General features: G+C 19.8%; 4 protein-coding genes across 4 annotated transcripts; 2 read left to right on the forward strand and 2 right to left on the reverse strand.

Moving 5' to 3' along the window:
• Nucleotides 1–360: 360 nt before the first annotated feature.
• Nucleotides 361–2,937, forward strand: PGSY75_1247500 (putative serine/threonine protein kinase; the record flags this gene model as incomplete). Its single annotated transcript, XM_018787030.1, has 1 exon — nt 361–2,937. One exon carries the CDS (start codon nt 361–363, stop codon nt 2,935–2,937), a length of 2,577 nt encoding a protein of 858 aa, XP_018640895.1.
• Nucleotides 2,938–3,325: 388 nt separating this feature from the next.
• Nucleotides 3,326–4,801, reverse strand: PGSY75_1247600 (hypothetical protein; the record flags this gene model as incomplete). Its single annotated transcript, XM_018787031.1, has 1 exon — nt 3,326–4,801. One exon carries the CDS (start codon nt 4,799–4,801, stop codon nt 3,326–3,328), a length of 1,476 nt encoding a protein of 491 aa, XP_018640896.1.
• A 442-nt stretch (nt 4,802–5,243) lies between these two features.
• Nucleotides 5,244–6,413, reverse strand: PGSY75_1247700 (hypothetical protein; the record flags this gene model as incomplete). Its single annotated transcript, XM_018787032.1, has 1 exon — nt 5,244–6,413. One exon carries the CDS (start codon nt 6,411–6,413, stop codon nt 5,244–5,246), a length of 1,170 nt encoding a protein of 389 aa, XP_018640897.1.
• Nucleotides 6,414–7,990: 1,577 nt separating this feature from the next.
• PGSY75_1247800 (dipeptidyl aminopeptidase 2) lies at nt 7,991–10,851 on the forward strand (the record flags this gene model as incomplete). The annotated part of the gene is made up of 8 exons (XM_018787033.1): nt 7,991–8,071; nt 8,269–8,377; nt 8,553–8,721; nt 8,862–8,917; nt 8,995–9,048; nt 9,303–9,507; nt 9,632–9,756; nt 9,866–10,851. The coding sequence occupies 8 exons, from the start codon at nt 7,991–7,993 to the stop codon at nt 10,849–10,851; spliced, it is 1,785 nt and encodes a 594-aa protein (XP_018640898.1).
• Nucleotides 10,852–11,179: the final 328 nt, after the last annotated feature.

Raw genomic sequence — 11,179 nt, forward strand, 5'->3', positions numbered from 1 at the left:
AAATAAAAAAAAGTAGTTTATAATTATATATATATATGTAAATCAGAACGACAACCATAGTAAGAGCAAAATAAAAAATATATATATATATATATATATATATATGTTTTTTTTTGTGTGGATGTACATTATTAGAAGGCTTTTTAAATTACATAAGAGATAAATAATATATATATATATATATATTTTTATGTTTATGTTATAATAAAAGGTTGTGTTATTTTTATTTTTTTAAGCTTTGAAGGTATTGTGGTTGGTGAAGCCATATTGTCAAAAGAAAGTATCTAGATATATACGTGTGTGTGTGTGTTCTTTTTTTTTTTTTTTTTTTTTTTTTTTTTTTTTTTTTTTTCTGTGAAGATGCTTAAATTTCGAAGTATCTGTACTACCTTAATTGGTGGTAAGGTTTATAATATAAATGGTAAGACGATTAGAGAAGAGAAATTAATTTCTGAAGGAGCTTATTCATTTGTTTATATGGCCAAAGATCTAAACACGAATAAAGCATATACTATAAAGAAGACAATATGTCAAGATAAAGAAAAAATAAACATGGCTAAAAAAGAAATAGATATTTTAAAAAGTTTACCTCCTCATAAAAATATAGTTCAATATTATGGATCAACTATTATTTCAGAGAATAATTACAAAATAGTTATTATGTTAATGGAATACTGTGAGAGAGGAAACTTATTAAATATATTTGAAAAAAATAAAGATAAGATTAAAGAAATTCATATTGTAAATATATTGAAAGATATAATTACAGGTTTATATTTTATACATAATCAAGAAATTCCTATAATACATCGAGATATAAAACTCGAAAATATATTATGTGATAAAAATGGTGTATATAAAATTTGTGACTTTTGTTCACATTCTATAAGTAATTCTTTCTTTCCTAATGATTTAAACAAAACAGAATTAAATAAATTAAAAGAAGAAATTGAAAGAGATACGACATTAATATATAGACCTCCTGAATTAATTGATTTATATTCAAATCTTGAAATATCTTCTAAAATTGATATATGGATGCTTGGTTGTATTTTATATCTACTTCTTTTTAAAATACATCCTTTTCAAAATAATAATTTCTTATCTATTATTAATGCTAGCTTTACTATTCCTTATTCTATAAAATATTCTAAACGAATTATCTCTATTCTTCTCATGACTCTAAATAAAAATCCAAAAAATCGAATTGATACCTCTACACTTTTATTTATTCTTGAAAATTATGCAGACCTAAAAAAATGGTTTGCCTACATACCAGCAGATATAAAAAAAAGAGTTAACGAAATTTTTGAAAAAATGAATGAACTCAATATGAATAATAAACACAGTGATCTTATTGAGGTTAGTCATGAGAAGCTAATCGATGTTAAAATATCGTCACAAAAATATGAATCCAAGGTGCCAAAATGTAATAATAACTTTCTGAAGTTTTTTACAACCACCAATTTGAGTGGTGATATTTTTAAGAAAAAAATTCTAACTGATCAGAATAGGAAGGAAGACAAACAGGTTAAGCTCACAGAAGGGGGGCTAACCGACCAAGTGGCAATTAATAAAAAGGACATATTAAAGGATGAGGAAACCGACCAAGTGGCAATTAATAAAAAGGACATATTAAAAGATGAAACAACCAATAATGTAGTAACTAATGATGAAACTGTGAAATTACCGAATGATAATATTATTAACAATGCAGGTAATAAAATGGATAACAATAAAAACAACAAATCTGATGAAATATTAGATAATATTGTAAATTCAATTGATATAAAAAATTCCGTACCTGACCAGTCAGAAAATAAATCAACTAGCCATTCATACAATTTAATAACAATTGAATCTAAAGAAACCTTAATTATTGATCATATGGATTACGATTCAGTTGGAGATAAAATGAATACGGATTTTTCTTTTCAGGATACTTTATGTGTAAATGAAAAGAAAAGCATGAATAGTTTTTCGAATGATTTGAAGGATATAAAAGTGGAAAAAGATATTCAAAAGGGTGATTATTCTGAAAATATTCAGGTTGTAAAAAATAATAATGATGTGCATCAAAAGGATTTGAAAAAAGTTGATGAAGGCACCAATTTGTTAAGTCTTGATGTGTTTCATTGTGAGGAAGAAACGAATGATTTTAAAAAGAAAAAGGAAGGAAATTATATAAAACAAAATGAATCAAATTATATAAAACAAAATGAATCAAATTATATAAAACAAAATGAATCAAATTATATAAAACAAAATGAATCAAATTATATAAAACAAAATGAATCAAATTATATAAAACAAAATGAATCAAATTATATAAAACAAAATGAAATTGATTTTATTTGTTCAGATACCAATTTAAATAACGATATAAATTTATTTGATGTGATTCAAAATAATGATTTAAAAAAGAAGGAAGAGTTTTTAAATATAAACACAAATAATGAGCATGATAAAAATACAACAACTTGTAGTAACGAATATTATAATTTCGGTTCATTTTACGACCCTTGGAATAATAACACAAAGGATAATAATTTCTTTGGAGGTGATAATTATTGTGTAAATAAAAATAATCTTATATATAACAATGATTTGTTCTTCGACAATTATGAATTGTCTACAACTAATAATATAGAAAAGAAGAATCATGATCTTAAAAATAATTGTATGGATATAAATAATAACATATTTTCTAATAAGAATTATTATGAACATGTAGACAAAAAAGAAAAAAATATTTCATATGAATATAATATGAATCACCATTCCATATATTCTTCATATAAAAATGAAAAAAGATGTAATTTAAATGACATAAAACAAAATAATAATAATAATAATAATTCTAAATATATTGTATCAGACAAAAATGATAAGTTTTCAGAGTTATTGGAAGAATTTCAAAAATGTTCCATTAAATGAAATTTAAAAGAAAAAAATACAATGTATTAATTTTAAAGGACAAATAATATTTTAAATACATTTTGAAAATTTTTAATTCACAATGTGCTTAAACATATATATATATATATATATATATATATATATATATATAGTTATGTATCCATGTTTGATTTGTTTATTTATTTTGTTTATTTTGTTTATTTTATTTTATTATTTTATTTTTTTAATGTATCAAAATGGGAATAATTAATAAATATATGAAAATAAAACAAAACAAAAGCAAACAAAATGAATAAGATGTAATTATAAATATAATATATATATATATATATATATATATATATATATATATATATATATATGTGTGTGTTAACACATATATCATTGATTATACTTTCGTTTTATTTTATTTCTTTTTTTTTTTTTTATGTGTGTGTTCAATATAATCTTGTAATTCCTCATACAATTTAGATATGTTATCATAGTTATATTTTGTTTTTATACATGGTATTTCTTGAAAGGGTATATTTCTTTGTGACAAGATTTTTTTTATTTCGTCATTTTTGTCTTTTTGCCTTGTCAGAATAATATGATATTTGTGTTTATATTTATTATTCAATTTATGATATAGAGTTATTAAAATATTAAGTAATGTTTCTGTTTTTGAATTTTCTGGAAAAAAAATATTTTTAAAATTTAATTTTTTTAAGAGTTCATAAGAGTTCTTGCCCATACATACAACATAAGAAAAGTTGTTTCCAAAATTTTTATAAAATGATAAAACTGTACTACTACTCATAAGACATATGATAGAATTTTTTTTTATATGAATTTTATTTGTTCTGTCATTTTTGTTATAGGTAACTTTTTGTGTATCGTAACAGTTTATTCTTTTTATATTAATATGATTATATATATTGTTATCATTTTGAGAATAAATATGTAGATCATTAAATGATGATGTACTAATAGATGAAGAAATCCATAGAATATTTTTATGAACATGTTGTTTATTTATATGTTTATCTCGGTTTATATTTACATTTACATTTATATTTTTTTTTTTGATCTTTGTTTTATGAACCTTTGTATTTGTTTCATTATTTTTTTTTTCAAGAAATAAAAAATCTCTTAATTCTTTTTTAAATATTGTCGCATTTGCTTTAGTAGGTGTAAAAACAATATTAAGATGAGTTTTTATATCACGATTAATTTGTAAAAATTCTTGTTTTTTAATTTTGAATATTTGTCTTTTATTAATAGACATATTTTTGTTCGATATATTATAAAAAAGTGATTTATTAAATTTATTTTTCAAAATATTATTACATGAGTATCCAATCGAAAGGATAGGTATATCTTGTATATATTTTTTAATATAATTTATTTTTTTTTCATGACAATTTTTATATTTAAAATTTTTATTTTTCATATTGTATATAAGTAATATAATAACATATCTATAAATCCTAGCTGCCTCAGGTGATGTAATTAAAATATACAATTTGTTATTCGATTTTTTTATAAAAGAATTTTTTGTAAGAACATCATCATTTATTATATCACACATAACATTTTGTGTTATATATTTTTTTATATTATCATTATTATTTTCTATATTATTTTTATTTATTACTTTTTTACTTTTTATTTTTATATTCTCTTTATCTGTAAAATTTGAAATAAAACAACTTTTATATTTTTTCCTGACTTGTTCAGGCAAAATAAAACAAAATTTTAAAACATTGCAATTATTTTTATTTATATAATTAGTTGTATGAAAATTATTTTGGTAGTTTATTTTAAATTTGAGTGACAAGAATGAATTGAAGAATATACAAAAAAGTAGGATAAGATGCTTTATCACAAGATGGTATTTCATAAGAGTATTAAAAAAAATTGAATACAGACTACCTGTTCAAATATTTTACATAAATAAAAAATATATATATATATATATATATATATATTTATATTGAAAATAATATATTATGCGTGAGTATATTAAAAAAATACAACAAAATTATGATATTAAAAATAAATATATAATAATATGTATAATATTATATATGTGTGCACGTGCCAAATATTTACAACAATAATAATAATTTTTTTTGATACTTGAAAAAAAAAAAAATATATTTATAGATGAATATTCTATATTTTTAATACAAACATTGTGTCATATGTATTAATATATTATTGGAAGTTATATATATATATATATCTCTAAAAAAAAAAAATAAATAAATAAAATACAAACAATAAATATAAATATAAATATAAATATCATTTAGTATATACATATATATATATATTACATTTTAACATGTTGTTGAAAAAAAGCTATTTATTGTTTTCAATAAAGGCTCGGCAAAACAGTGATAATTTGTAATTAATGATTCATTTTGCTCAAAAATATTTTGAGGTTTAAACTTTAAATGCTTCAAATTAGATGATAGAAGATCCATTTTTTTTGTATGCATAATATTTATATCATGTAATTGTTGCATAGATAAATATTTATGTATTGGTGGTAAGTTTAAATGGTTAATATCCTTTTTGTTGTTTTTATTATAATTTTGTATATATTTTGAGTTTTTGATATGTTTTGTTTTTTTATTTCTTTTTTGAATAATATAATTTTTAATTTTTTGAATATAATCATCATTTTGTTGTATGAATATTTTAAAATAATCTTTAATATTTGAGAAAATCATTTTAAGACGAAAAGAATGGCCAGGTAACCATATGACATTATTAAAATTTTGTATCTTTATTAAATCATGTGGTGTAATAGATAATAATGTTTCAAAAGAATCATATCCACTATTAAAAAAATGATAAATAATTTCTGAATTAATTTTAAGTTGTCTAAAGAATTCTACAATTATTAATTTCTCAGCTAATAATATTTTACATTCAAACCACAAATGAGCAAACAGACCTATATATGATGGAAAATTTTTACATAAAAAATTCATTAGAAGAATATATATATTATCATTATTATGAATATTTTTTTTCATCATATTTTTTATAATATGAAAAAAATATTTTAATTCATTTTTATTAGCTTTTAATGTTGGTATATATTTTTTTGAATTAAAAAAATGATTATAATAATTTTGTTCATTTTTTTTTAAACATATAATTTCACAATTACATTTTTCTTTTTTTTTGTTTATATATTCAAAATTATCTTTTTCGTTATATATATGTAAATCAGATTTATTTTTATATTCTTTATCAGCATTGTATTTATTTTCTTCTACATCTTTATTATAATGTGGATTGTTTTGGTTCTTATATATATATTTTTTTTTTATTTTTGTTTCATTATGTATTTCATTCTTCTTATTTTTTTCTTTTACATTTTCTTTTTTATAAATGAACTTTTTATTATCTTCTACTACCTTTAGCACTGTCTGTGGTCTATATTCGTTTATCAAATTCTTAGGATAATAAAATTTTTGAAGTGTCGCATAATGCATTTTGAATTTTTCATACACAAAAATGAACACATATAAAAGAATAAATAAATAAAAAAAAAAAAAATATATATATATATTTATATATATATATATATATTTATATGTATGTTTTAAATAATGATTATGTTGAAGAAACAAAAATGAATATTATTAAAAAATTCGAAAAATTCAAAAAAATCAAACAATTCAAATAATTCGTATAAGGTAATAAACGCAGACCAACATTTCTCACTCATCTAAAAAATAAAAATATATAAATATATAAATAAATAAATAAATAAATAAATATATATATATATATATATATATATATATGTGTTTACTTATATATATATTATTCCTTTTTGTTCTATACGTTTGTGTTGTCAGTCTAAACAACATTTATAAAAAGTTGTATATATTTTATATTTCATATATAAATATATATATATATATATATGTTTATTATTTTGATGTAATAATTTGTGAAAAAAAAAGAATTATTTTATATAGTATATTTTTTTTTTTTTTTTTCAAAATTTTCTACAACAACTAAATAGTAAAAAATAAAATAAAATAATGAAAAATTAAAAAAACAAAAAAATAATAAAATAATAAAATTTATAGTACACATGTATTTGGTGCATGTTGTTAATAAAAATATTTTATTTATGATAAACAAAATTTTTTCATAAAAATACAAAAATAAACGAATTATATAATTCTTTATTTTTACTTTTTAACATTTTGTTGTTTCAAAGAATTATCTTTTAAATTATATACACCAAAAAAAAAAAAATGAAAAAATAAAAAAAAATAAATAAAGGTAATTTTTTATTTCTTTCTATGACAATATTGTGGGTAAACAAAATATATATATATATATATATATATATATATATATATATTTTTATGTTCATTTCTTTTTCCTTTGTTTTAAAACTTTTTTAATATTCATAAGTAGGAGGGATTTACTATATTATCTCTTATCTAAATAGTCACATAATATGAATTTTTATATAAGACAAGGATAATTAAAAAAATAAAACATAACAATAGCATATATATATATATATTTAATGTTTTATGTCTTTTATACAACTAAATCAATATGCACCATCTCATTTTACAATCCTTATATTATTATGATAAAAAATTATTACGTTTTTAATTTTTACTCTTAAAAAATATTTCTTAAATTTCTTAAATTTCTTATAATTTCTTTTTTTTTTTTTTTTTTTCTTTGATTAAAATTTAAAATAAAAGTATGCGGTGTGTAATTACATGTAGGGGGTGCTCCAATTGTTATCCTCAAAATCTTTTATCATGTTTCATTATTTTTTTTAGAAGTTCTTTTATAATTATGAATAAAAAATAAATATAAGAATATGAACATATCATAACAATGTTAAATATACAAACATATAAATAATATATATATATATAAATATTTTTATTTCTATTTTCTTATTGTTATTAAAAAGTCTGGGGTTGTTTAAAAATAACTTTAAGACATATATATATATATATATATATATATGTGTTTTTATGTGATCTTTTAAATATCAAAAAATTTAGTTATAAAAAAAAAAAAAAAAATGAATACTTTTTATATTTTCTTTTTATTTGTGCTGACGTCATGCTTCGTAAAAGGTGATTTGCCTATACATGCTCTTATGGTAAGACATAAAAAAAATATATATACATAAAAGACAAATATATATATATATATATATATATAATAAGTTAATTTTGTGCTACTTAAATAAACTTTCGGTTTTGTTACTTCTAGTAAGAGAATGTTTTGTCTGTACACTTTTTTATAATATTTCTTTATTTCATTTATTTTTTTCAAAAAAAAAAAAAAAAAAAAAAGGGAGATGTATCAGGAATATGGAAAATAAAACAAACAAGAAAAATGAGCCAAAAGCCTGAACATTGTGGTGGGGGTATACCGAATAGAAATTTGGATAACTTAAAGCCATGTATTAAAAGAAAAAAATAAATGATATATATATATATTTTTTTTTGACAGTAAATAATTCCTCATGAGAATATAAATATAATCCATATATATATATATATATATATATATATATATATATATATATATATATTTGTATGTATGTATTTATTTATTTTTATTTTTATTTTTGCTAGCCATAAGAAATTATGAAAGATTTTTGGAGAATGAATATGGGAACTTAGACACAAAGATTATAAACTTAACACTGGAAAAAGTAAAAATAATTAATCAAGAAAAACCAAGAGATAAATGGACATATCTTTCTGTAAGAGATTATGAAAAGAATGAAATTATTGGTACTTGGTAATAAAACAATAAGAATGAGATAATGATATGTGTATATATGTATATATGTGCATATATATATATATATATGTTCATTTATTGATTAATTCATATTTTAAAATATCTGTGTCTTTATTTTTTATACTGAAAATTAAAAGGACCATGGTATATGACGAGGGCTTTGAAATAAGATTGAATGGAAGTAAATATTTCGGTACTAACATTTATAAGGATACAAAAAATATATATATTAATATATACATATATATATATATATATTTTTCTATATAGCTTTTTTTAAGTATGAAAGAAAATCAAATGCACACTGCCCTACCTCAATTGAAGGCAAGCATTAAAAAAAAAAAAAATATATATGGAAAATATACACATATATATATATATATATATATATATATATATATATATAAGATCATGAAAATAAAGTGTTTGTTTTATTTATTATTTCTATTTCTTATATTATATTTTGTACCCCTTTGTTTTATTGAAATGAAATATTATATTTATAAAATAAAGGATATTTCTTTAAATACATGGGAACATATTAAAACATTTATTGAAAAGTATATTGATATATTTAGACAAAAGTTATAATGATAGAGATTGCTACAAAACCAATCCGACACAAACACATATTGGATGGGTACTCGATGAAAAAGTTAATGAAAATAAAAATGAAAAAAAATTTCACTGGGGATGTTTTTATGCAGAGAAGAAAGAAAGTGCTCCTGTGTCTTCCTTTGTCCTTCATAATGGGAGGGAAAATAAAACGAATCTCGAAGACAGGCATAAAAAAATAAACATATAAATATAAATATATATATATATATATATATATATATATATATATAAATTTATATATACATATATACCTATATATAAGTGCATAATCATTCTCTATGTTCCTTAGTCATGAATATCATTTTGAAGAAAAAAAAAAAAAAAATCTTCCTTCTATTGGAAGGAGATCAAATTATAAAAAGTTTCGATTTTCCAACCTACAAAAAATATATGGATCTACACAAACGCACCTAAGTAACCACACTAAAATAAGATATACATATATATATATGTGTGTGTGTGTGTGTTTATGTTTGTGTATATTTTTATTTTATTTATATATATTTCCATTTTATACTTTTAGGGGATATCTATGGAAGCGCAGGCGAGCGAAAATATGCATGCAGAAAAAAAGACCTTCTGAATTTAAAAATACGACTTACATTACCAAAAGAATTTAGTTGGGGAGACCCTTTTAATGATGAAAATTTTGAAGAAAACGTAGATGATCAAAAAGATTGTGGTAGCTGTTATTCTATATCTAGTGTGTATAGTTTAGAAAGAAGGTTTGAAATATTATTTTGGAAGAAATATAAGAAAAAAGTAAATATGCCTAGATTGTCTCATCAATCAATATTAAGTTGTTCTCCATATAATCAAGGATGTGATGGAGGGTATCCTTTTCTGGTTGGCAAACATTTGTATGAATATGGAATAATACCTGAACGGTACATGCATTATGAAAATAATGATAACAATAATTGTATTATGGATATGGGGAATTATAATAATTTAAATGAACAAAATAGAAATATAAAAGAAATTTATTATGTTTCAGATTATAATTATATAAATGGATGTTATGAATGTACTAATGAATATGAAATGATGAATGAAATTATTTTAAATGGACCCATAGTTGCAGCTATTAATGCAACCTCAGAACTCTTAAATTTTTATAATATAGATGATAAAAATCTTGTTTATGATATACTACCTAAGGATACGCATCAAGTATGTGATATACATAATAAAGGATTTAATGGATGGCAACAAACCAACCATGCAATAAATATTGTCGGATGGGGTGAACAAATAATTAATAAAGATAAAATAAAAAATGATGAACCTAACAATAATTATAATAATAATAATAATGACAATAATCAGACATTAATAAAATATTGGATTATAAGAAATACTTGGGGGAAAAAATGGGGATATAAAGGCTATCTCAAATTTCAAAGAGGCATTAATTTAGCAGGTATTGAATCACAAGCTGTTTATATCGACCCAGATTTTTCTAGAGGATACCCAAAAGATATACTTCAGTCCGATCTTTTGGAATAAAATGATATAAAATATATATATATATATATATATATATTTATTTATATAATATAAATAAGCATGATATGTAAAAGCGGATCATTACTATTTTATCCTTTTATTAAAAGCTACCAGACAAAAAAAAAAAAAAAAAAAAAAGTATATTCATGATAAAAGGGATAATATATTAATATTTACAATGATTTCTTTTTTTTATACGAATATATTTATATATGTAAAGTGTTATAAAAAATTACACAAATTGGTAATTAATATAATTATATATATATATATATATATATATATTTATATATACATTCTTTTTTTTTTTTTTTTTTTTTTTTTTTTT

Source organism: Plasmodium gaboni, chromosome 12 (assembly GCF_001602025.1).
Source record: "Plasmodium gaboni strain SY75 chromosome 12, whole genome shotgun sequence".
In the NCBI taxonomy this organism is placed as follows: domain Eukaryota; phylum Apicomplexa; class Aconoidasida; order Haemosporida; family Plasmodiidae; genus Plasmodium; species Plasmodium gaboni.